Raw genomic sequence first — 26,863 nt, forward strand, 5'->3', positions numbered from 1 at the left:
TGTGGTCAATTAAATTCCAAATTAGGGGTGGACTTGTGCATGTATATTGCCCTCAGAAGACTGACAGCTACTCCTTTTGTGCAAAAATATAGACACAGGAGGACAGAGAAGCAAGGACAACGTGTTGTGAATGCTTCTATTTAGCACTTTAAGTCTATCATGAAATCTTGCTACAGACAAGACCACCTTCTATGGCCATCATCTTCTTCCCCAGCAGCTCACAGGCTGTTTCCAGAAGTAGTCAAAAACAGATGTTGAATTTGTCTGTACATCTAGTCCATGTCTGTGATATGATGTGCATGGATAGAATTCAGATTCCTTGCAATGCCAATTTATTTATTTTTTTAAATGGTGGTCACAGGGAATGATTAAAAGCTACATGGGCTATATCAGATGTACAGAAGTGGGACTGAAAAGAATTATCTAAGCAGGTGAATATTTAGTTTCAATCAATTCCACAGTTACAATTGTCCCAATAATATTCCTCTGATTGAAATTATGTTTTCCTACAGTAAACAAAGTATCTTTGCATGGCTTGTTCTTCCCACTTGATCTGATAGGCAGCCCATATAAATTAAAACTTGTACCCATCCAGGGAGTAAAAAATGATTTCATTGTCACTAATACAATGCTATTTTGATTTGTTTCTTTCCTTCACAAATGGCAAGTCTTTGAAGAATTACAGATTCACAAGCAGAAATTAAAGGAGAGGCATGACCAAATACAAACTTGTACCTGTCTCCCAAATGCAATCAAAGGCAATGCTCTCTTTTATAGATTTCTTCACATTAGGGATCTCATATCAAAATGAATTGGTTGTTTGTCCCCCTGGCTACCTCTCCCACAACCCAAAATATTGATACAGATATTCAGTCACACAGATGATTGTAATACATCAAATATTTATTCTCATTCATAAGTCAATGATATTTCTCCTGTCAACAAAAAGCCACCAAAGTGACTGCAGGATATATATGTAGGGTGAAAAATGTTTGCATGCCACATATGCAAACACTAGCCTACTCAGCTCTATGACAGTGTGTAAACCAGTTCTCACCCCCAACTAAAAATCAGCATTACAAAATATTTACAGAAAGCCACAAAAACAGAACAGAACAACCGGATGATCAGCCATAAGTTCAGGAAACAGTTTACCAGTGTGTTCAGGTTCCTCAAATTTATTCTTTGCATCAACTAAAAAAGTACTCTAGGAGACAACAGCTTTTCCAGGGAACACAGATGCAACTGAGTCTTAACAGACTTTCATAAAAGGGTGGGTAGGTGACTGTGTCTCTTTCCACTCCCTATAATGTTTCCCCTTTCTCCAACTTCCATCTCAAGTTAAATGGGATGGGAGACTACTCCTTGTCATGATATAAGGAGCTCTTCAAACGGATGCCACTATAACATGGAACCCCTAACACAGTATAGTTTGATCTCATCACAGAGGATACAAATGTTAATTGGGAATGGGTTGTCACAGTAACCCCTCCATTTCCTTCATAAAGGCTTCATACACATCATCCTTGGTCTGCACAGAAACAGGGGCAGAAGAGCCAACCTTAGGTGTTGTCTTGGTTATCTGAACAGAAGGTTCATCATCAGGTTTCCTTTGGGTGGAAGCAGCAGTCCCCTTGTTTTCTCGGCGGACCCGCAAAGCCGTGGGCACAAAACGAGTGATCTCAGCCTTGGGGTTGGTGATCTGGGGCTTGGCACTGATTGTTGCAGTGGCTTTCTTCTCAATGGTAGCTGCGCTGGTGTCATCCGCCTTGGGACGCTGGATCAAGCTGGGGGGAGCACTCAGTACCCCAGGGTTCGGAATAGGGGCTGGAGGGAATAATCCAGGTGGAGGCACCAGGGGAGGGCGTAACATGCCTGGACGTGGAGGGGGGATACCTGCGTGAAGAGAAAGCAGTTATCCCTCTGATCTTGGCTGAAGAACAATTTTTTGATTTTAAAAACTAAGTGTGATAGGGTCTTAAAGCTGTGTTGATTTGTTGTTTTTTAATAATCTGTCTTCTAATGCAAGATATAAATTAATAAAATAGTAACAACAAGCCAGCCTTTAGTAGTTGAGTGCAGGACTAGGATGCTGAGGCAATGGAGTTCAAATCCCTGCTTAGCCATGGAAACTGGATGACCTTGGGCAATTCACACTTGGAGGCTAAAAAAATAAGACAATGGCAAGCCTGCTCTGAACAAATCTTGCACAGAAAATCCTGTGACAGATTTGCCTTAGGATTGTCCTAAAATGGAATAACTTGAAAGCACATAACACCAGAAAATGAGGCAAATGATTACAGGTTAAAGGAAGGCAAAATATTATCTAAAATTATCCAAAGACCTTCTTTAGCTCATTTTCTGAGCAAATGCACATAGAGACACACAAAATTTGTATGAAATTCCAGCAGATGGATTTAATAGTTCATAAAAAATACTCCAACTATGTGACCCATTAAGTTTTCAATTTTGAGGTCAGTACTGAAGTCATAAGAAACAATAAAAGTACTGCCTCATGCTCTTGCAATTTAATGCAAAACGCGGTGGAGCATTTATTCTGCCTGACTAGACTAATTCAAGTCCTCTGCTCTGCATTTTGTCCTCTACCTGGACCATCACTGGAAGGAGAAAAGACACCACACTGTTCAATCATAACATTACCTGGAGGAGCTGGAGGTGGCAGACGAGGTGGTGGGCCCCTTGGAGGAGGGCCAGGTGGGAGACCTGGTGGTGGACCAGGTGGAGGACCAGGTGGGCGTCCAGGGGGAGGTCCGGGTGGCAAGAGTCGTGGTAAAGGCCCACGCAGTCCAGGCAATCCTGGTGGCCTCAGGAATGGAGGAGCTCCTGAAAACATTAACAACACATTAGCTTACTTTTGAAAATAATGCTTTTTTTTGTGCCAGCTGCCAGCTATTATGCTTAGTTTAAAGCTGAAACAATGTTTTAAATATACTTTGCTCTCAAGCAAATGCTCAATGAAAGCAGTGATTAAACCGTACATCAATTTCACTTCTAGCCTCTCAACCAACTTTCACTGAACAAGTGCCTAAAGATAGACAAGACAGCATCCATCAGGTGCACCCCTTATTTTGATGACCACCCTAGTAGTGGCTTGATAACGAAATGGAATTTCAACCTTATGAGGAAGATAGCATTAGTTACCTTCCTACCATTCCAGTGAAGCTGGAGGAAAGCATCTGCAATTACATTAGTCTTATTATTAAACTGATAATAGTTTAGTTTATAAACTATTATAAACCGATTATAAAAGCAAGACAACACTGGTGGTTTTTTAGGCTTGATTATGCACTCACCTGGAGGTGGACCAGGAGGAAGACCAGTAGGTGGCCCTGGAGGCCTCAGCGGTGGTGCAGGTGGTGGTCCAAGAGGAGGCGGCCCAGGCATGGGAGGTGCCTGTATCTGAGTTGGAGGAACAGGCTGAGGTGGAGGCTGCTGCTGTGGCTGGGCTGTCTGAGAGGGTGTCGATGATGAAGTCTCTGCATGGGACTCTTCTGTGCTTTGTTGCTGTGATGTATCTTCAGCATCAGAGTCCTCTTCATCATCATCATCCTCTTCTTCAGAATATTCTTCTATCTCTTTGCCTCCCTCAGGAATTTCCTGACCTGTAGGGAATGAATGCAGGCTCTGCCTTTATCATAGTGAGGGGCTTAAAGGGATACACATTAGACAGCAATCTAAGCAGACTTGAACGAGCTGAAGCTTCAGGGGGGAAAAGGAGGAATCTGCTCAAAGTTTGCAACAATGATTTCTTTGCTGTGCTAGAGATAATTAGATGCATGTAACATTTTTCTCCAAGTATGGGTTTATTAAAAAAAAATCAAAGCACATGCTCTTTTAAAGCGGAAGTGGAAACTTTCAGGCCCTTTAGTTGTTGCTGACCTATGACTCCCATCACCCCTGCCCATTCTGCACATACTGTCTGAGGCTAATGGGAATCAGAATTCAACACCACACAGAAGGCAGCAAGTTCTCCACTACAGCTTTAGACATTTTCTCCCCCTTATAAAAGATTACAATACTGCATTCAAGATCAAACATGGCTGTCGTTATGTAACAGCAACCAGGGAAATCCTAGCAGTATCAAAATCATTGGTGAGATTTGTAGGACAGGAAGATATATCCTGCCATCCTGGAGATAAATATCCTCATCCCACCCCAAACCACATATTTGCATTTCAAGCCAAAGGCACAAGTGGAGGCTTCCCTGAAAAGCACACAAGTCTGCTCATTTACAGTATCTCTTTACAAACAACAACAACAACAAACCAAAACTCCACACATATTAACTGTACTCACCCAACTAATGTGGTCTGTTCTTTGGCTTAGCCTTCCATAGGAATGCTGCCCTATTAACACCAACTTGGACAAATAATTGGTCACGTTTTCAAAAAAGTCACCATGTCCTTGAATGGTGACTTAAAAGAAAATTCCAATACCCTATACAGTGTAAATGCTATTCACTAATAAGAGTCAGTGTGTTGTAGTGCAACACTACTCAAAGTGGTAGTCCATGGAATGATCTTGATCCACAAGCCACCAGCTACCAGTCCTTGGTGAGTTTTTGAAAAGAAAGGAATCAACTGTAGCCCTTGGGCACAAATACTGAAACAGTTCCTTGCACACTAGGGAGAAAAGGCAGGAACTACCATTCTGTTCTAAGGGTCAACAAAGCCAAATCAAAATAATTGTTTCATATGATAAATGCAGTGACATTTAGCCATTCCCTTATAAATTCTTTATGCTTATGATGGGATGCATCATGGACATGTGGTGAGCATAGTAACATGGATGGCAGACATGTGCTGTCCTTCTGGAAATGCAATGGGTTGTCTTATTAAAAGGATCTTCTAACCCAGAAAGCTTACTTCCACAAAAGACAAGAGGTCACACTCCCAAATCAAACTGATACTCAGAAAAAATGAAGACTTGCCACAGGGTTTTTTTCCCTTCAAGGTCTGGTTTAACCATTCTATAAAGCAGTTCTAATATTTTCAAACTTAATTCCACAATGACAATGTATGTATTTTAAGAGAAAAGCTAGGATGTTCATGAGTCTTATCACATCTACAGTGCCAAAAACAACCTAAGATGTGAAAAAGATTTGTAACTGATGCTTGAAAAAACTAGCTAGAGCTGCCTTATGGACTGAACAGATGGCGTACCTGCGATGCTTGGATTTGTTTAACACTATTATGTAGGCAGCAACGGCCTATGGGCGTTTGTCAAATCATAGCTCCCACCAGCATCCCCATAACAAGGCAGAGAAAAACATGAGGGCATTCTTTAACCTGAATTGTTTTTTATATTCAAACTAGTAATCTGAGGAACGGCCACTACTACATGAAAATACCAGTTAGAAGTCACTGCTTTAATACAAACATGCAATATACAAACAAACCAATCATGTTCTTTTTCTTTTATAAGCACATACTGAATACTCAATGCAAAGGATTATTTAATAATGGCCCAAGACAGACAAGCCAAAAGGACCTCCTGAACTAGGCCTGAGGAGGAGTGGATTCTTCCTGCTCCTTTTTGGCCTGGTTATTTTGGAAAGACATGTACATCAGCACAGTTTCCCGCCAGGTTCATCAAGCATCATAGAATCATAGAGTTGGAAAAGACCACAAGGGCCAACCAGTCCAACCCCCTGTCATGCAGGAACTCGCAGTCAAAGCATACCCGACAGAAGGCCATCCAGCCTCTGCTTAAAGATCTCCAAGGAAGGAGACTCCACTACACACTGAGGGAGTGTGTTCCACTGTCAAACAGCCCTGTCAGGAAGTGCCTCCTAATGTTGAGGTGGAATCTGTTTTCCTGTAGCTTGCATCCATTGTTCCGGGTCCTGTTCTCTAGAACAGCAGAAATTAAGCTTGCTCCCTCCTCAATATGACATCCCTTCAAATATTTAAACAGGGCTATCATATCACCTCTTAACCTTCTCTTCTCCAGGCTATACATCCCCAGCTCCCTAAGTCGTTCCTCATAGGGCATGGTTTCCAGACATCAAAACACTACGCCCCGAATGCAGTGGGAAACTGTGCCATTTGGCTCATCTGTTTCAGGCCAATGAGAGTTTCTTCCTCCATGCAAGCATACGTTAATAGCATGCATCAAATAAATGAATTTAAATGAAATGTAAAATAAATAAAACAGGGAGTGTGAGAAGACCTAAGAAAAATCAAAGTTTCTTTACCAGCCATCCGTAACATCATGGCTTGAAGTGGAGTAAGCTCCTTCATGTTCTTTTTCTTCTTCCGGGATTTTCCAGGAATGTCAGCAAACCGTACACTATGACCTGCAGATATATGTGACCAAGGATTAGCATTTGATTATATTTTAGAATGTTCCAACATTAACTAACATTCCCAGAGACAGGCAGTTAGATTTTTGCATATCCACTGTGAAAGCTAAACACTTTTGCTAGAACAATGTACACCAATTCATAGCAATTAAGACAACCAGTAGAGTATAGATGGGGACAGCATGAAGTCCAACACAGCTCACAATCACAAGCCTCCCAATCTGGGAGAATTTCACCATGGGGGAGAATATCACTATGTCCCCCCTGTGCTTTTTAGGTGATGTTATGTTTGGGGGGGGGGAGGTTTCAAAAAACAAAGTGATTTCTTGTACTTTCAGTTTCAAAAGAAAGCTCCTATTTGGCCTAAAAATATATTATGGAGCAAAAATGTCTTTTACATTATTTCCAAAAATGAATGTTAAAAACTAGAAAAGCCCCTCATGCCCTTTAGAGGCATTTTTTCTGTTTTAAAAGAACAAATTTGGTTTTTGTTTGTTTTTTAAATGAGATCTAAGGCATATGCTCCTGCAAGGTCCAGCAGAAGGCATGTATAGCTCCTGACCGTGGGAAGTCGCCCACTTCTGCAGTAGAAAGAGTAGTGTACTTTTCAAAAATTTGAAAGGCATTAGTAAAATCACTAAAGAGTTGGGCTGCCATTAGGCACATGGACCACATTTTGTTAATATATAAAGCACTAAACAACCACACAATTATGTCAGTCTACCAAAGTAGCAAGATGACGATGACAATGAAAATATTTATTTATATCCTTTCCCCCCAAAATTGGGATACAAAGTGGCTTACAAATTAAAAAAACAATATAGTTAAAACATACAAAATGGGCATTAAAATAGAATTAAACTAATTTAGTATTAAAGCACATCACTAATTAAAACTGTTTAAAAAGAGTGCATATTAAAACAGTTAAAAATCCTAAAATATTAAAACAATAAAAATGAAACTATATATACAGATTTTAAAAATCTTCAAATCTAGCACCTCAGAGGATTAAATGCCCAACCTCAATCATCAGTAAAGACTTGGCAGCACAAAAGTATTTTAACTTGCTGCCAATAGCAAGGACAGGGCCATTTTGGCCTTTCTGGGGTTGGTGTTCCAAAGTCAGGGAGCAGCCACCGAGAAGAGGGCCTCCCCAGATGATCTTAAAACACTGATGGGCTCATACAGGGAGAGATGGTTCCTCAAACAGCCTGGACCTAAGCCACTCTGAATTGTGTCGGGAAAAGGACTGACAGGCAGTGGAGCTGTTGCAACAAGCAAGTTGTATGCTCAGTAGCCAGCCCCATTAACAACCTGGCTGCAGCTCTTTGGGGCAGCTGATGTTTCTGAGCACTTTTCGAAGGGAGCCCCTTTTAATATATTATTAAAAGATTCCTAAAATGTTATAGGAATTACACATGTTCACACACAGTGTAAGGCCTTAACAGAAAATTTATAATGGCATAAAACAAAAAAGGTTATGATAGGAAAAGAGCAGATTCCAATACTATTCTTACTTAAAATTACATAACTGCTCTACTGACCAGATGCAATGGCCACCAGGGAGAAGAGGAGCCAAATCACTATTGATCCCAGGGAGGCCAGCAAGGTGGACTTCACTGTCCCACCGCTTCTTTTGATGCAACCAGGTGGAATACATACTCCACTTACATGCCATCAAGGGCAATTAAGTACTTTGTTTTTCAAAACAAAATCTTCACTATTATACCTGCAGTACAGGGCTGAAAGGCAACCAATGAAGACTTTCATAGTAATTCAGATGTAGAGGGAGACTGGGCAGTCTCCAACAGAGGGCTTTCAAGCTGTAACTTCAGCTGTAGGGGTATAGCAGAGTCCACTCTCCAAAGCAACTTACCTGATTTCTTGTCTTCACCACCCTCCCTTTCAGCATTGTCATCATGATGCATGAACTCCTCCCCTTCACTGTCTGCATCACTTCTGTCACTATCACTATCATCAGTAGTGTCATCATGCTTGTCCTGATCCATGTCTTCGGGGTACCCTTCATCTTCACTGGTACTGGAAGCCTCTTCATCATGCCCTCGTGGCCCTGAGGAGTTCAGATACAAGGCCATCCAGAAAAATCAATAATATAGTATGTTCAGTTTCCCTTTTCCTGTAGTAACTTTTAGGCAAGGGAAGTCACTTACCTGTTTCTGGACTATAAGATACCTCCTCATCTCTCCTCCGAGGGGCCATCTCTAGGGTGAATCCTGCTTTGCGACCATACATCTGCAAGACTTGAGGAGGTGGCGGCCCTGGTGGAGGTCCAGGAGGCTTTCTACCTGGAGGTAAACGAGGAACACCATGCCCAGGGGGTGGGAGGATGGTAACAGGCCGGACAGGAGGTCTAGGAGTAAAGGTTTGGGGGGAAAACACCGAGTTAAGGATTTTTTAAACTTTAAGTATGTACTGCTCTCTGTCTTTCACAAAATCTGATATATCAGAGCTAAATATGAATAAGCCAATTTGCACAGGGTTTATGCATTTCAGCTCCTTGCAACACATCCATGAGAAGGGCAAAATCATTCACTTGTTTTCAATCAACTATAGATTGTTGTTAATTTCAAATCAGAAACTCTGGCTATGTCAACTAAACTCTATTGAATCAAGCCAGCCTCATTAGGCATGGCTTCACATTGGTCTGAAACTAAAGTTTACACAACCAGTTTGCCTGAACTGAACTGAAAACAGGAGACATCCCTCTAATCTCCTTAGAGTTACATTAAAAGAGAAGAGGAGGACCATATGACCTTGAACTGGACACAAATGCAATCACAATCAGTAAGCTGTGATCACTCTGAAAATGGACAACAGGTACAGACAACCAGGTCTTCTGATCCTGCCCTTAAAATCTACACAATTAAAAATGCATCCAACATACAGTCAGCCCACACCATACGTGGGCTTCCCTTACACAGCTTTCAATGAATAGTGCATGTGCCACGTGCACATGCCCCATTGTTCTCAATGGGATGCTAGCATATGCGGTCCGGAATGGATCCCCCATGTAAGGGAAGGGCTGAATGTATCTAAAAATATTTTATAGCCAACAAATAAGAAACTGGGAGGATTGTGTTAATCATACACATTCATATATTAAGATGCTTAGTCTGTTCAAAATGTTTACAGCTAAATTTAAACACAGACAAATATAAAATCAGCAATAAGAAAGAAAATTATCTGTAAATGCTTTATAGAAGCAAATGCTCTAATGACACTTTAAAACAGAGGTTTGCAATAGTGGAAAGCTAGGGAGCTGCATTAGCCTTGGATGGCTGCACCATCTTATCACACCCCCTCACAAAAACAATTTAAAACTCTTTTTGCCCCAAGTGGCCTTCAAGGGGTGGGAGCATTCTATCATGTTTTCAGCACCCCAGGCCACGGTAGGCACAAGAGGCCTTTTTAAACAGGAAATGAGCAGAAGTAGTCCTACTCATTTCCTGTTTTTAAAAGGGGGTCTTCCTAAACCTAAAATAGCCCAGGGGTAGAACACTGCAAAAATGCCCACCCAGAAGGCTTTCTGGAGCAACATTTTTGGCAGAAAAAAAATATTTATTTTCTACCCCTGGGGTGCCTTGGGAAGGTGACACTTTCCCCGCCACTGCTTTCAAGAAGAAGCAAAGATAAACTGGGAACTAAAAAAAAAACCCAATAAAACAGCACTACAGAGCCACTTCATGCTTTGTACACCTTCCACTAGGAAGCCACACACAAAAATGTTCATGTATAACCATGGCAATAGGGGCAGGGGGAGTATTTGTAAACCCCTTTCTGTGCGTGCTAATCCACATGCACAGACAGCTTCCTACATGGACAAAAACCTCAGAAAATAGCAAGTACTGTAGGAGACTACGACCAATTTATTTTATCTCATCTCTTATCCCCACATCACAGAGTGGGCAAGGCAAGTGGCAATAAGGAAAAGGACCTCCAGGATTTGGGCAGAGAGGTGTTCACTATACTGGGATCATGTTTTATTGCCAGTCAGCTGAAGAGAGCTGGATGCAAAACCAAAACTGGCTGAGCCTCTGCCCCAGTTTCTGGCTGCTTGTTTAACGGCCGCTGACAATAATTCCAGCTAGGCTGCAGTTTGCATTTTTCTCCACTGGTAAGAGAACTGTTCACAGCAAGGACAAAAAGCTAAACACAAGTATAATTCAATTTATATTCCTCTAATGTCTCTGCTTCTGCCCCAGATTTGATCTGCAGGCATGGGTTTCCTGCACAAGCAGGCATCCTGAAAGATGCTGCAGTGCTTTAAACCACAACAGCCTTCACTAACCTGATACATTCCTGATGCCTTGGACTACTCTACCATCTCCATCCAGCACAGCCACTAATCATGCTGGTTGGAAATGCTGAAAGCTTTATTCCAATACATGTGAAGGGCACTGGGTTGGAGGAATGCTGAGCTACATGTTCAGTACCACCATTCCACTACATGGACAAAAATTCAGCTGGCAAATACTCAAGTTATATGATTAAAATACCTCTAGAAGCACAAAAGCATATGAGAGCACAACTGCAATGCAGAGTTCTAAACCATTCAGCACCTCTGTCCTCTATTATGTCCTTCCTTCTTACCCATAGGCTGATGTCTTTTTTAGAATAGAGGGAGGCTGGGCTCCTGGTAGAGGGATGTCCTGAATGAGGATATTGGAAGGGGCATGAGGCATATCTGGCAGAGGGATACTCTCCACTTCAACATGCTGAGCATTCTGTAAGAGATTAAAATGCCCCTTTGGTTAACCTTCAGGAGATGGCAGGCAACAGTCTTCTTACTGATATAAGACACTATGAGAGATCTGTAAATCACTTTAAGTCACGTTAAATTTAATGTAAATCACGTTAAATACTATATTCCTATTACTTTTGGGGAAATGAATACAGAAAGTAGTAACAGCAGCCATCAAAAGTGAAAAACAGCAAGCACCTTCAAAGCCTTCTTTTCTATACAGATTTCACCCAGAGGAAAAGAAATGATAGCTGGTCTAAACAAAAACAGTAATAGTTTTGTTTTCCATGAAAAGACCTCATTTCAGTATCAAAACAGAATGGACAACACATTAATCCATCTCACCACCCATAAGAATTGGAACCAGTAAACAAGAAGATACAAGTGACTGTAACAAAACTGGGGTAACAAGAAAACGTCAAGTAACAAGTACTATTAAGCACTAAGATACATGCAAACTTAAGAAAGTGTGGCAATCCAAGAGCAAAGGCAGCATGGTTGTTTTGACAGAGGTTTAACTCTCTTCAGTCAGTCACAGGATGGTCTCAACAAGGCTAAAAAGCAAGAATAATAATCCTGGTTTATCTTATCAGACGATAAGAGACATTCTAGTGCTACTTTAAATAAATTATAGCAGTATACATCAGAAAGAGGAGATAGGAAGCAACCATCTATTGGATCAAATAGGACAGACCACTACCAGGATCAAAACCATTTCCTGGTGTGGCTTATCACTACAGATCTTCATTATGCAGCAGCATAAAATTCTTAGTATCTAATTATGCTCTGCTTTCAACTTATGGAATGCTTTTTTTTAAAAAAAATCTCTCTACACTGCTTATTAAGTTATTGATGTTTTATAAGTGACAACTGCAACAACCTTCATAATATTAATTTTCTCTACTGAGGCCCAGTTCATACATGCAAACAGCAAGGCAACTGCCTGCAACACAAGTGGATAGAAAAAGGAATGAAATGATCTCAGTCATGCCAATAAATCCTGGGACTGGAAAAGGTGTGAGAACTCTGGTGGAGGCTAGGTTACAATACTATATGGGAGGCTGCTTCAGAACAGCATTTATGCAGCTTCACTTAAAAGGCTAATGACATGATCTGTACACTCTGCAAGAAGACAGGTATATATTCTTACCATGCTAGGGCTGAGAAGCACCTAAGGAACTGGTCTTGCCATATGCATACACAATCAGAAAGCAAAAAAGCTAATTTACAACCAGTGCTGTTCGAAACTAATTAATAAGGGTACCTACCTTCACAGCATCAAAGTACTGGCTGAGTTGAGATCTCTTTTGCTCATATTCCACTTCTAGCTTGCGCAACTCCTTATAGATGTCTGGATTCTCCTTCTCATAAAGTCGCAGGATACGCTCAAAGGTCTCACGCAGTTTTTTGCGCTTGTCCTTCAACACCTTCTCATTGAGCTGTGGTTGCTGTACTGGGTTAAACTCTGATCCAGTATTATCAGGATTTGAACAGCCACACAGAGAAAAAGAGAATTTTACAAGTGAAACCTGAGTAAGCAATCATTCTTACTTTCCCTTCTTCTTACTGCACCAAGTTCATAAGAAAAGGGCATATACATAAACTGTGAAATTCTTCCAAGGTTCTGACTAAGAACAAATAAGTACAAAAGTCAGGATGTTAGTGCCACATGCCTTTACAACAAGAATCAGTCCATTTCTTATGCAGTCTTCTATTTCAGAAGACAGTCTAGCAACTTTTTATTTATAAAAATAATACAGTGAGGCTACTAACTGGGACCAGTTATTAGGAACACACTGTGCTAATGCTTAAAGAACTTAACTGATTCCCACATCTTTTTTGAGCACAATTTAAAATGCTGGTGATTTCAAAAGCATTACATGACTTGGTATGCAAGCAGTGGAAGGAACCCTTCTCCACATCAGTCAGCTCATAAGAAGATAAATTCTGATAATGCAGGTGTTCCCCACCATATAAGGTTTTAAACACGTAACTATTGATAAGAGAAAGTATTTTCAGTTGTGGCACCTCATTTGTAGAACTCTTTTCCCAGGAAGACTCAGCTAACCCCTACCGTGATGCCACACTAAGACCAAGGTGGGGAACCTAAATTTGACTACAATTTCCCTTTAAAATGTTTCTAAATTGTTTTAACTACCACTCTACTGGCTATCTTAAGAACTGCTGATGAATTTTACAAAACTATAGAGGCTCTCTTTTATGTAGTCTTTTTAAAAACTTTACAATCTTTGAAGAGTAGCATGTCAGTCCTTTTGGGTAAAAATGCTACATTCTTGTTTAAAATAATTAGCCATGTATTATCTGATATCATCTGTGAAATTTGTTATCCTAATTCCTCATTCCTGAAAATCTATTTTCCCATTTTCCTTCTTAACTCAGGTTGCAAAAAGAATAGTATCACACTGACCCATTTCATCAAGTTTTTCCATGTCCCGAATTATTTGTTTGGGATCTTTCATCTTTAGGACTGCTGCTCGCACCATCATGCGTTGCTTCTTGTTCTGAACTCACCAGAATATAAAAAACAGTGAAAAGCATGGGTTAATCATTATTAATCAATATAATAATTGAAACAAATATGATTTCCTAATTTTGACTCTGATATCTTCTAAACTGGAAAAACAAAAGGACTTAACATTTAGATTTTAAATGAAGTGTGAATCTCATTTACTTCTTTGTAAGTGGACCACATGTATACATCAAGGGTAGGTTTGATGGCTAAAATTGTAGATTTTTATATGGCCCATGGATAAGTCAAGAGTAAAACTTAGAGGAATGAAACAGGGTAAAAAAGTAAAAAGAGAATGGGGTTAAAATCCAATTTGAGCAAGAGCAAGAGGGGAAAGACAGCTCTACTGTTGTCATGGTGTCCCTCCTCACCAGAGGATATCCAAGCTGTCTCCATCATAGGCAATGCAGAGCTCTGTCACAGAAGCAAGAGAAAAGAGTGCACTCGAGGAAGGTGTGAATCCAATACAGATGTGTTTGAGGTGTGGACCAGATGTAAATACACCCCATTTCACAGACGTAGGAACCAACCACGTCCCCAAGGCTCAGGCCATGGACAGTAGAATGGCCACATGGTGCATTCAACTTGGGCAGAATGTCTCTTAGTCTCCCCTCCTCAATCTCCTCCTAGCCTTCCCTCTCTATGGTTGCCTTTGCAGTCAGTTGTTGCTGGAGCATGCGCAGCGCTTCTCTAGAGCCAAACTGGGGTGACAGGGGGAGCAACGACAATAAACTGAGTGTGGAAGGCCCTTTTAGTGTAGGATTAAAATAGGTCTCTTTCCAATCCAGGCTCCCTTTCTCTGCTAGTAACCAGAACCTACCCATATCCACTTCTGCTTTATGAAGGAACAAACAGAAACCCTATAGCCTGGCATGCTCTTCAGAGGCAGAGGAGCACGAAGAACTGGCAGCCAGGGTTTGGCACCACCAAACTTTTCACAAGAGAAAAAACATGAGGAAGAGGCAGACTGTGGTTGGGATGGGACCCATCCCTGCAGTGCAAAAGGCTCAGTAGCAGCACACTCTGGCTGCCAGTTCTTCATGCTCCCCTGTCTCTGGGGCACATGCTAGCCACCATGCTGTGGCATTTCTGTTCACTCCTTGGGTACAAGGTCAGTTCCGAGGTCTGTGAGATGTGAGGAGGGGAGAAGGTACTCACCAGGCCATCCCAACCACATTCGATCTCCCCTTTCCCCAGTGTGCTCTTTTCCCATGGACTGACCCATGAATAAATCAACCCAGGGTTTTTTTTGAGTTGGTATTTTGACTAAAATTTCTTGACTTATAAATGAGTACTGTATATGCAGTAACACCCACACAGTTTACACAGTCTCAGTGGTTCTGTAGGTTTTAAACTACTGGCTTCCTACTGTTATATATTTCTCTCTTTCTTTAGCTAAACAACACTAAGTTATCAAGACTGAACTACAAGAAGAGAACAATTATCCACTGAAGAAAGATGAATACACATAACAACAAAACATTAATGGTCTCTCAACACTAACTTTGAATACCATTTCTGAAACATAATTAAATGAATGGACAAACAAGTTTTAGGGAATAAAAGGCTGATCAGCTAAGACATGCAAACATTACTTTAACACTATCACATGGGTACACGGGATTGCCAGTCTGCGCTTTTTGGTATTATTAAGGGAATGATCTCTCACCTTCTTGAGCTCCCTCTTTCGGGCCTCCTTGCCTGCAAAGATAGAAACAATCTGAAAAAGCTGATCAGTTTCAGATCCAGTACTTGCAACCTTTGGACTACAATCTTCACCCTGTTTACTAGGAAATTACTCTCGAACTTACTTCAACATAAACCTAAAACCAGACTGATACCCTTCCAGGAGGACCCATAAGAAATATAACTGAGGGGATGAGGTCATGTTTATTCAGATGAAAGAGTAATCTGCAATCCTTTCTTAGACTTTATCATTTATATTTACCCAAATATGTCAATTAAATCATTACAATTTCTAAATACAGAGATAGTCACCACAGAGGAAAATATATAATTATCATTATCATAATCATCATTTATTTATATAGCACCATAGCACTATATATGTTTTTTAAAACTACCAAAAGAAACCCTAGTTTCCTGCCATCAGGCTTACAATCTAATTAAGACACGACATAATATGAAAAGAGGATGGCAGCATGGGAGGAGATTAAGTCCAGCAGATACTGCTCTTCTTCTCTCCCTCGGCAGCCAGGGCAGCAGCAGTTGGAATGGAGGGAAGAGCCTTTCATCTGCTTCTGGGACTAGGTACTGTATAATGGAACTGTGCCTGCCTCTTCTCTCCCTTGGGGTCAGAGCAGTGGCAGTTGGAATGGAGGAGACACTATATCAACACTATGAACAACTTAATTCACTTGCAGTGGAAAACTCACTCAAGCACAGTTTCAAATATGTGTTCCTAAAAAGTAACAATTTCCCTGCAAGAAGTATCAGCTTTGTTTATATACAGCAAGATATGTCATTCACAGCCTCTGAAAGTATTTTGCTACTCTTGCAAGCTGATTACAGATTTGTCCAATTTTCAGAGGGTGGAAGATGTAAAACATTGCCTCACTCACTCTGAACAGTTCATTTATCTTTTCCCCAAACTGTCTTTAAAGGTTAAGTAACTTACCACTGAAGATAATGTCTATTTAGCAGACACAGGCCTGTTACAGACAGCCAAAATAAAGCTGCTTCGAGTCACAGTGGAGGTATGGTGTTTCAATGATGCATGCGTCGTAAGAGTCCAGAAGTCGCACCAAAGCCACGCTGCCACACCAAAGCCACGAGCGTGGCTTTGGTGCGGCTTCTGGACTCTTACGACGCATGCATCATTGAAACACCATACCTCCACTGTGACTCGAAGCAGCTTTATTTTGGCTGTCTGTAACATGCCACAGACAACTTGGATCATGTTCATGATAGAGCAAAATACATTTGTATTCCACCAAGAAAATACTAACTTTAATGAAATACATCATACAAGTGGTTCTTGTATGATTTCTGTACATAATACAAACACTTCCAAACAGTCTCTATCACAGGGGTAAGAGAAGTGCAGGATACATGCTCCGATGTTCTTTTCTAAACACGTTTAAAAAGCTGGGTTAAAAAAGCTCCCAAAATACACAAACAGCTGAAACACACAGACAATAATGGCAGTGTTCCTCAAGAGACCCCAAACGCCACCACCACAAAAATGTGAAATCAGTGCGATGGACACAAAAGTCATGAGAAGTCACATTGATTTCTAGATGATTTCAGGACAGTGTGGCCCATCCAAGGTGTAAAAGTTAAGTCCCAGCACCTGCTGTACTTGTTAACATCTGATATATATACAAGATGCTTTCATATTTCAAACTCCCCTTAAAAATCCTTGACATTCATCATCACCCCACTATTATTTCATACCGCTCCCATTTTGTTCTAGTGAAACCATACATGTAGCCTATTTGCTAAAGTCTTAAAGCAGTATGTGACAACTTCTTAAATGTTTAACACCTCTCAACCACTGCCTGGCTTTAAAAAGGAAAGGGCAGCTTTCTGGATACTTACGAGCTTGGTCCGTGGGATTCATGAACTTCCCACTCTTGGTGGAAGATGTGGATCTTCGACCCATTTTGACAGCTTGTTTCTTTTACACTTCCGATGACTGATCTAGACCAAAAGGGGGAAACAAATGCTTCACAGTCTTACCAATATTATCAGATCCCTTCTATTCCTACTCCTTCCTTGAACCATACCTCCTCTGCCCAAGGACCACTTTAAAGCGTGTTGCTGTGTGCCTTCAAGTCCTTTCCAACTTATGGTGACCCAATCAGGGTTTTCTTGGCAAGATTTGTTCAGAGGAGGTTTGCCATTGCCTTCCTCTGAGGCTGAGAGAGCATGACTTTGGCTAAGGTCACCCAGTGGGTTTCAATGGCAATGTTCGGAAACGAACCCTTGTCTCCAGAGTCATAGTCCAAAAGCCAAACCACCGTGTCATGCTGGCTCTCATATATTTTGGCCAACAGTCATACAAGACCAGCTGACATAATAAGCAATGGCCATCACAAATAACTGATAACTCATTTATCTGAATGCCATGTTATTTCTTATTATCCTACTAATAGTTATTTTATATGTCCGCTGAGTTGAAGACAAATTTGTTTTAGGGAGGCATTCCACAGTACTGGCTGTTAATCCGCCGCGATGCTTATGTGTTCGTTGTATCCTTGTTGCGTTATTTTAGAGGTGTTTTCATTTTGTACGCTGACGTTTTAGACTGTACGCCGTGTGGCAGGTTTTTCATTATCTGTTGTTGCTATTTTATTGTACAGTATTTTGATTCCTGCTATGTAAAACACTGTGCAAATTTCACAGCGCTCTACCAATAAATGTTAATAAAGATGATGATGATGTTATTTCTTATTATCCTGCTAACAGCTGAAGTTGCTTGGTTTTGTCAAATAGTAAGATCTGATCTGAAGAGGAGTAACACCACATTTTCAGGACACGGGGCCCAAACAGACAGGCCAAAATAAGACTGCTTTGGGTCACTTTGGAGGTATGCTGTTTAAATGCTAAGAGGCAAGAAGCTGCACCAAAGACACACTCCAGTCCTAAGGAACCTGCGCATGTCTGAATGAATAAGAGCAACTACTAAAGACCACCAGAACGTTACTCCACTGGGGCTGCATTTGGCACTGCCTTAACTGCCCTGGCACAATGCTAGGGAATTCTGGGAACTGTAGTTTTGTTGGACACTTAGCCTCCTCTGTCAGAAAAAGCTCTGGCGCCACAACAAACTACACTCACCAAGGCTGCATCCACACTGGAGAATTAACCCGGTTTGGCAGCGCTTTGACTCTCTGTCTGGCTCAAAGGCTATGGAATTCTGGGAGTTGGAGTATGTTCTCGGGCTCTGGGCCCACAACAAACTCCAACTCCCAGAATTCCATAGCCTTGAGCCAGAAAAGAGTCAAAGCGCTGCCAAACCGGGTTATTTCCCCAGTGTGGATGCAGCCCGGGATTCTCTAGCACTGAGCCAGGGCAGTTAAAGCGGTCTCAAACCGGGTTATTTCTCCAATGCGGATGCAGCCATAGAGGATCCTACCTTCACTACAATGGGAATCCCACAAGAAAGGCCCTTCAAAGCCGGGACCCTTAAGCGAGGCTGGCGACGAGCAAAGCCCCCGCCGAAGCGCCTCTCGAAGGGATGCTCTTAGCCCCGCCGCCGCCGCATTCCTTCCAGGGACTAAAAGGCAGCCCTACCAACGCCGCCTCTCCTCTAAAGCCCGCGCCTAAAAGCCGCCATCTTGAAAAGCCGCTGGACCTCGCAGCAGCGACAGGAACGAGAGATAGAGAGAGCAGGATAGAGCGTCTCACTTCCGGCACAAAGACTTTCCTTTAAGATTGACACTCGGCTCCCAACTTCCGGGTTGATTTCGTCGCCTCTGCAGAAAAAGAGACCAAAGTCTTATACAGTACAGTACCTTAAAGGCATAAAATCTTACACGGCGCCGATAACAAAAGGTAGCTGTGGTTTTACTGCCGGGCTACGACTGCGGAGACCAGGGTTCGAGTGGCTCAGCCATAGAAACCCACTGGGGGAACATTGGGCAGGGCACACTCTCTCAGCCTCGGAGGAAGGCAATGGCAAACCTCCTCTGAACAAAACTGGCCAAGAAAACCCCATGATAGGTTCTCTATAGTTAGTCTGAGAGGTTTTAGATCCCTTTGCATACTTGTCTTACCTTTTACTAGCTCTATGCACAGTCTCGCGTTTCTATTGGCGGAGAGTGCTGTCACTTTTCCGTACCGTCCTATAGAAAGTTAAAAGGCGGGACCACGGCGGACCGGAAGTGGGCTCTGTGCCTTGTTGTTATTTTTTTCATATCTATCGCGACCATACTCTGCAACTGCGCCCTCTAGTGTTAGGGAGACGTTTTGCAGATCCAGTTCCTCTCAGCTCAAGCGGCCGTTGTCTTTCTCCCTCTCTTGGCTAGGCGCTGCATCTCTATGGTCGGGGATAAAGACCGGTCTTGAGAAGAAAAGGGCGCCCTCTAGAGTTGAGGAGGCCTCTAGCTGTGGAAAGGGAGAATTCTTTAAATTGGAGAGAACCCTTTTCAGATATTAATGGCTTCCCCTTTTTCTTAGATGTTTATCACACTATACTCTTAAAGTGCTACTATTCCACTTTGACTCCTCTAGCTGCCTCCTGTTGCATTCTGGGATTGGCAGTTTTAAGGAGGGGTATTTAGAATACCTGAGAATTCTAAATACTCCTCCTTAAAACTGCCAATCCCAGAATGCAACAGGAGGCAGCTAGAGGAGTCAAACGTGGAATAGTAGCACTTTAAGAGTATAGTGTGATAAACATCTTAGTATCCAGGCCCGCGTGGTTTAATGGTTTGGGGGTTAACTGGAATCCTAGGAAAACCAGGGTTCAATCCCGCTCAGCCATAGAAACCCACTGGTCAGTCACACTCTCTCAGCCTCAGGGAACGCCATGGCAAACCCTCTCTGAAGAATGAAACTATCATTCTCCAGTCATGCTATATGCTTCCAAGTCTTCCCATTATGTGACCCTTAGGTCAACTCTCTCGGCCTCAGAGGATGCCCTTGGCAAACCCTTCTTGAAGGCACTTGCCAAAAACACCCTATGATAGTCCTATCTGCTTCAGTTCTTCCTACTTATGGAGACCCTAGGGATGCAGTCACCTCTCTCAGCCTCAGAGGATACTAATGACTATCCTCTTGAAAAACTTGCCAAGACAACCCTATGATGAAACCTATCATGCTTCAAGTCAGAAACTATTTGAAGGCACACGTGACAACTGTCTCATTAAACTGTCATTGTGACATGTATTGGCTCTCTCTTTAGACATTCCGTCTAAATGGGGGGGGGGGGGGAAATAGTCTCCTATTTTGCATGGTGTCACACAGCCTTTCTTTGTGAGTGCAAGCAAAAGCTGTTGGAGCGAATGTACAACCTAGAAAACAGGACAAAAAGTTCACAACTGATTGGGTTCATTTTAATTTAATCTGTTTCTAGGTCCAATCCACACTGCAGAAATAATCCAGTCTAAACCGCTTTAGTGCTAGAAAATTCCAGGAATTGTAGTTTTGTGCATTACATTAGCCTTCTTTGTAGACGCTCTGGTGCCACATAAGCTACAATTCCCAGGATTTCCTGGGACTACCAGGGCAGTTAAGTGGTGTCAAACTGGATTGTTTCTGCCATGTGGATTGGACCTGTCTGGCCCTCTGGTTGTGGCGTGAGGTCATTGCCATGTTTTTGTATCATGCAAGCTACCACCTCACAGGCCTCTATGAGGTCACCGTCTGTACAACCACTGAAAACATCCACCAACTCTCACTTCTTTACTACATTTTTTCTTCCTTGCATCTTCTCTTTCCAAGGAAACATAATAAGCTGAATTGCAGGTTTGGGTGGGACTTTCTTTGCCTGTTCTCCTTGCTGAGGAGCTGTGCTCTATTGTGGTTTAACAAAGCAGAAGTATGTTCACTGATGTGTTTCTAAGTTCTCTCTGCTTCTGCCAATATTGTTAAATCGCTAGTATTAAATTGTCCCCGCCGTCAGTGAAAAATACATTTGTCGTAGTTGTTTCACAAAGAAAGGGAGGAGTGAAGGATAGAAAAGACCAAGAAGGTGAAGGAAGTAGAACAGCTGGTGTAATATTACCTTCACAGCTTGAAGTATAAAGTGTGCGTTGTCCCTCTCAAATTGTCAGTTACATGCATGAAATGTTTTTGTGTAATAGAAACTATACCTAGATGACCCTTACATTGTTGAGAAAGCTCAGCCTATGTGAGGTTCAAATATACACCAGAACTTTTCTGGTTGTTAACAGTTTATGGACTGATGTTACCACTGATAACTGAAAGACGAGAGTCAAAATGCTTGTAATATCAAAGCAGCCTCTTAGTTTATATGTTTATGCCATAAACCAATAATTTTAAAATGTTGTTGATGTGTGCTAAAGGGTAACAATATATTGCTGAAATAACTGTTTATATTTGTTTCTGTCGTGATTTGGAATGGAATATGCACCGATGGAATAATAAGTGCACTGGGTAAGAGCATTTTATTGATACATTTGGTTGGTTGATTTATATCCTTCTTGTATTAGTTGTAAAGCGTAAAGTGATTTAGTGTCAGTGTAAAGTACATTTAGTTTTTGTGTATAAACTCTATCAAGGTCTTGCCATTTAAGCAAATTTGTTCTGACATGCACATCTTAAGATCACAGTGAATAACCTATGTTTTGATTTCTAATACGCATTTATTGTACATCATCTTCTTTCTTATTCCAACCCCTAGCTCTGTGGCAGAACATTATGTATTGTTTTCTTAAACTGTTAGTTGCACTAACTCACCAACAATTCTCAGTAAACTACTGATTTGATGATGATGATGATGATGATGATGATGATGATGATGAAAATGGAAACACATGGATTCTGTACATTTAATTCTTTCTTGATTGGTTTCAGATAGGATTTAATTCAGTATAACTGTATCCTTAAGTGGAGATAAAGACATTAAGACTGCTTAAGAAGTACACAATATTATTGCAGTTATGTTCTTCCAAGTGGGGGTGGTTTTTTGAGTGGAAGCCACACTGTGCTGGCTGAACTTGAAATACACCAGTTGCTTGAAAAATGCACTGGCTACTGACCTGACATGAGCAAAGGAACCATTTGAACAACAGTGAAAGGATGAAATGTGAGAAGCATAAACATACCACATCCTCTCCTCCTGTAAACCATGGCTACACACCCGTCAACAACATTATTTATTCCAATATGGGATCTGGTGCCAGACATAACCTTCCTAGTAGCAGCTGGTAGTTTTCATGTCATTGAAGCAGTGAATCCATCCCTGGCTTCAATCTAAACTTTAAAGAAGCTTTCCACAGTGCCGAAACCCATGTTCAAAATAGTTTCAGTACCTCTGATGTCTCCTTTAACCATCACACTAAAAATGAAGCCACCACTGGGCTTTCCCACTCACCTCCTCAGCTTGTACCCTGGATTTGAACCTGGGGACCTCTGCATGTAAAACATGAGCTTGGCCTTCCTAACATTTGCAACTGGGTCTTGTGTATATAGGAGAATAAATATCTCATGATGTACAGTCGGCCCTTCTTATACATGGATTTTTTATACACGGATTTAAGCATACACAGTTTGAGAATGTTCCAAAAAAGTATAATTTTACCTTGATTTTCCACTTTTTATAAGGGACACCATTTTGCTATGCCATTATATGTAATGGGACTTGAGCATACACGGATTTTGTTATACACGGGAGATCTTGGAACCAAACCCCAGCGTATAACAAGGGTCCACTGTATCTGTTTTTTCTTTGCTGCTATAGCTGAATCCTTAAAGAGCTACTCTGTGGAACTTGAATTATAGCTGCAAATACTAAGAACTCCCTTTCATTTGCCTCTTTTGATGCTCTTTTTAGATGCATTTGCCAACTCCTGCTCTTTGCCAGGAATGCAGTAGGCTGCCTTGTAAGCTGCCTCAGTACTCTTTTTTGCAAGAAAGACAGCATAAAAATGAAATAAATAATAAATAAATAGGCGAATGAGAGTATCATCCTTATCTTCCCCCTGGAGAGGCCTAGATTTCAGTTTCTTGCTAGCCTGTGATTCTTATTGCCATCTCTGCAGCTGCTTGTCAAAAGTGGTTTTTTTCCCTCTGAGAAGGATTTTAACTCTTTAAGAGAAGAAGTACTTGTGTGTTTCCTTTGTCTATATTGTCCAGGAAGTTCTGTGGGTGCTATGTCAGAGGGCTCTCCTTCCCACATTTTGTATGTTGAGTTCCAAAATGGTAGCTGGGATGATCATTACCTGTAAGGATGCGGCTGTTAGGAGTAGCAGGATCATTTCTGGCTGAGCCCACAAAGATGGTAGTGTGAGATCTCTAGTTTCTTTGTGTATATGAAACAGCCAGGCATGTGCATCTGCCAACTTTTTGAATGGGTGGCAGATAAATATTGTTCTCTTGACACAGTCCCTAATTGTTGGGCACTGATGAAGATTACCAACCTATTTTATATCACTAATTGCAGAAAGGAACTAGACATTTTAACAAGAAAAGGAAACTTGTATCAATTGTTTTATGATTGATAGTCATGAATTGTGGCAAGTAGTCACTGATGGGTACAAACCAGTAGTATCACTGGGGGATTGTGAGGGGTGCAGACTACACCGGGTGGGTGACACCCCAGAAGAGTGATGACACCCAACAATGGGGCACTCTTTTGGCTGCATGGGCACTCCTTGGGCCCAAGCAGGTGCCGCTCATGGCCACGGTGGCATGGCTGTGGCTCTCACAGATGTCCTTTCAGCCCCACACTTCTGGAAACCCCACCGGAAGTCCAGGGCTGGGAGTTCCACCCACCCCAGGAATGCCACAATGCATGGACACCACTGATACAAACATCCCCATATCACATTAATTTAGTGCTATCCTTCACCAGTGCACTTATTTCACTGATGACACATTGATATATCTCAGAAGCTTCTCTAAATTCAACTAGATGTTTCTCATAACTTTGAATCGATGCTAGAAGGTGATCCCTTTCTACAGCTCCCAGGATGGCATGAAGAATCACATCTATACCCAGACCAAAGACAGTAATGGCAATGCCTCCAAGAACAGATATCCCAATTTGAGCAAGCAGAGCAACCAGCTTGTTAACAGTAAATGTTACAATATTTGAACATATTATTTTTATAGCTACTGCACCTGCAGAAGCAGTAGCCTCTCCAAGTATAATGGAGACCATTTGATCAGCTATTGCAATTTTCTCCAGCTCAGGCTGTTTGATATCATAAAGCTTTTGGTACATCCCTGGGTCTAGCCTATTCCTTATTTCTTTATCAAGCTTTTGCACCTCTTGTTGAATAGAATTCATGGCTTGGATGATAATGTCACAGTTGTCTTTGATAGTCCCACTATCTTTCATGGTAATGTTTGGAATCTTGGCTCCAAGATGTTCATTCATTGTTCCAATCAGTTCGTTGGTAACTTTAAAATTAAGTTTCATGTAATCAAGAAGTTCCTGGTGCAGGTCAATCACATCCTGGCGTCTTTGTTGGTTACTTGGGTAGAGTAGATCACTTAGATTCATCTTGTGAAGATGAGCTGATAATTAAGCAGCAAAGTAGATAATATATATAAGAATTTAGGAATGATGATGTCTCTCATTCATTTGTCTTCAAGTCACATCATATGGAATATAACAAATAAAATCAAGAAATAAGGAAGATTTTTAAAAGATATATCCATGTTAGAGGTTTAAACTGGCTGAACAGTCAGTTTTTCTTTCCTAATTGTAGTTATACAATGAAGCCAGCAATCTAACAACTCCACAATTTATTGCTGCTTTTACTGCATTGCATTTCTTTTGCATGACTGGAGGCTGCTGCCCCCATTGCGCTCCCTTGCACCCTCCCTCATGACATGTTTTTGTTTTGTTTGTTTGTTTTCATCTTTTCTCATGCAATTTTGGAGCTCTGTGACTCCAATTTAATGTTTTACCCTTTTCTTTTAAAAAAATGATGATGCTGCAGATCTCCGAAATAGTGCAAAAACTTGAGGGAAAAAATAAAAAATAACAAGAGGAGGAGGAGGAGGAAAAATGGGGAGGAGGGAACAGTGACATGATTTGACTGCCAATTGCGCAAATGCCCTGGGAATGGCTTTTCACACCTGGGCATCCTGGGTATCCCCTGTGAATGAGAAAGGAGCTCATTCCGAGGTTTCTCCCGTGAATCAGAAAGGATGGCTGGGGAACAGGGCAGCTATGGGAGGAAAGTGGCGCCATGCAATCAGCGTTTCCAATGCCGCTTCCCTCCCAATTAAATCACAGTTTAATAGCCATGTGTGATAAAGCCCTCACTAACAGCTGGCTAGCAGCTGGAGAGGAATAAAGCCTCCTCACTACCATTTCTCAGTGCATTTCAACAGTACAGTACTTAAGGTCCCATGAGTTCTGCAGAAATTCATAAGTTATATATTTGTGCTTCCAAAATGGAAGCAATACTGGAATCCTTGCAAATAGAATCAAATAAGGTGGCCAAACAGGTGAATCACCATTCATGCAAGCATGGAGGATCCCATTTGTTTTATTATAAAAGGACCCTTGTCTTCTTAGCTCCCTGCTTACCCACCATTTATTCAATAGTATTCCTTCACTGATCAGTAAATATTCAAATCTAAATGATCATTTCCCGCATTATCCCCATCCACTCTATTCCTTGCCACTTAAAACAAATTAGTAATGAAAGCAATCTTACATTACAGTTCAACACAATTATTTTGACGGCTCCTCCAAACGTTCCCTTTTTGGTCTTCTGTCTGTTGATTGTTGGAGTTATTGGCATGGCATCAGGCCGATGCATGCTTGTACTGATGCTTGCTTGGGCTTGCTTAGCTCAGCATTACAGATCACAAGGCCACTGTCATTGTGCCTTATATTAAGCTCTCTTTTCGGTGACAGAAGCTCATAGAATCAGTCTGGACATGCAGCATTTTTTTTCAACTGCTGACCTTATGTTCATATCTGTTTGTGCATACACCGGAACAAAAATGCTGAGGATTAAGCACAAGTGTTCATGGCCAGGTGTATACCCATTAAAATATTATGAATTAGGCATGGTGTTCTGACTCATAATTGTTGAGAAGCTGGAGCATGTCCAGACCAGAGGAGGGTGACCACAATGGTGAAGTGTCTGGAAACCATGCCTTATGAGGAGAGACTTGGGGAACTGGGTATTTTTAGCCTAGAAAAGAGAAGGTTAAGGGGTGATATGATAGCCCTGTGTAAGTATTTGAAGGGGTGTCATTATTGAGAATGAAGCAGTTTTGTTTGCTGCAGCTCCAGAGAATAGGATTTGGAGCAATAGATTTAAATTATAGGGGAAAAGATTCTACCTCAAGATTAGGAAGAACTTCCTGACAGTAAGACAGAGACATGCATTGCTTGAGTGTGGTGGAGTCTCCTTCTTTGGAGGTTTTTAAACAGAGGCTGGGTGGCCATCTGTTGAGGGTGCTTTGATTGTGTGTTCCTTTATGGCAGGGGATTGGAATGGATAGCTCTTGAGGTCTCTTTCAACTCTATAATTCTTTCATTCTATAATTCATTTCTAATGGGATCTTCCTTTAAGGTAGAGGTGGACAAAGTGTGGACCACAGATTTCATGTAGCCTCATACCCT

General features: G+C 41.5%; 2 protein-coding genes across 3 annotated transcripts; both read right to left on the reverse strand.

The window, feature by feature from the left end:
* Window positions 1-885: 885 nt before the first annotated feature.
* On the reverse strand, window positions 886-18,965 carry WBP11 (WW domain binding protein 11). 2 transcript variants are annotated; one of them, XM_042468785.1, is made up of 12 exons: window positions 18,719-18,965; window positions 17,179-17,280; window positions 15,287-15,318; window positions 13,516-13,609; window positions 12,356-12,552; window positions 10,937-11,070; window positions 8,497-8,696; window positions 8,202-8,396; window positions 6,218-6,319; window positions 3,315-3,623; window positions 2,662-2,844; window positions 886-1,896 (listed from the first exon to the last, which is right to left on the reverse strand). In XM_042468785.1, exons 2-12 carry the CDS (start codon window positions 17,240-17,242, stop codon window positions 1,478-1,480), a joined length of 1,929 nt encoding a protein of 642 aa, XP_042324719.1. In that variant the 5' UTR covers window positions 17,243-17,280; window positions 18,719-18,965; the 3' UTR covers window positions 886-1,477. The 2 variants fall into 2 exon arrangements, with proteins under 2 accessions (XP_042324719.1, XP_042324720.1); XM_042468786.1 differs by lacking the exons at window positions 15,287-15,318; window positions 18,719-18,965.
* Window positions 18,966-24,091: 5,126 nt separating this feature from the next.
* On the reverse strand, window positions 24,092-24,775 carry SMCO3 (single-pass membrane protein with coiled-coil domains 3). Its single transcript, XM_042467150.1, has one exon. It carries the CDS (start codon window positions 24,773-24,775, stop codon window positions 24,092-24,094), a length of 684 nt encoding a protein of 227 aa, XP_042323084.1.
* Between the last annotated feature and the right edge of the window lie 2,088 nt (window positions 24,776-26,863).

This window comes from Sceloporus undulatus, chromosome 5 (assembly GCF_019175285.1).
Source record: "Sceloporus undulatus isolate JIND9_A2432 ecotype Alabama chromosome 5, SceUnd_v1.1, whole genome shotgun sequence".
NCBI lineage: Eukaryota > Metazoa > Chordata > Lepidosauria > Squamata > Phrynosomatidae > Sceloporus > Sceloporus undulatus.

Excerpts from the sequence above, each read along its gene's own strand:
- SMCO3 (XM_042467150.1), bottom strand. The coding sequence starts at position 24,775 with ATGAATCTAAGTGATCTACTCTACCCAAGTAACCAACAAAGACGCCAG.
- WBP11 (XM_042468785.1), bottom strand. The coding sequence starts at position 17,242 with ATGGGTCGAAGATCCACATCTTCCACCAAGAGTGGGAAGTTCATGAAT. Across the intron at positions 12,553-13,515 it reads GGAAAAACTTGATGAAATGG|AGTTTAACCCAGTACAGCAA; the intron begins GTCAGTGTGATA and ends ATACTGGATCAG. Across the intron at positions 8,397-8,496 it reads ATCTTATAGTCCAGAAACAG|GGCCACGAGGGCATGATGAA; the intron begins GTAAGTGACTTC and ends TGAACTCCTCAG.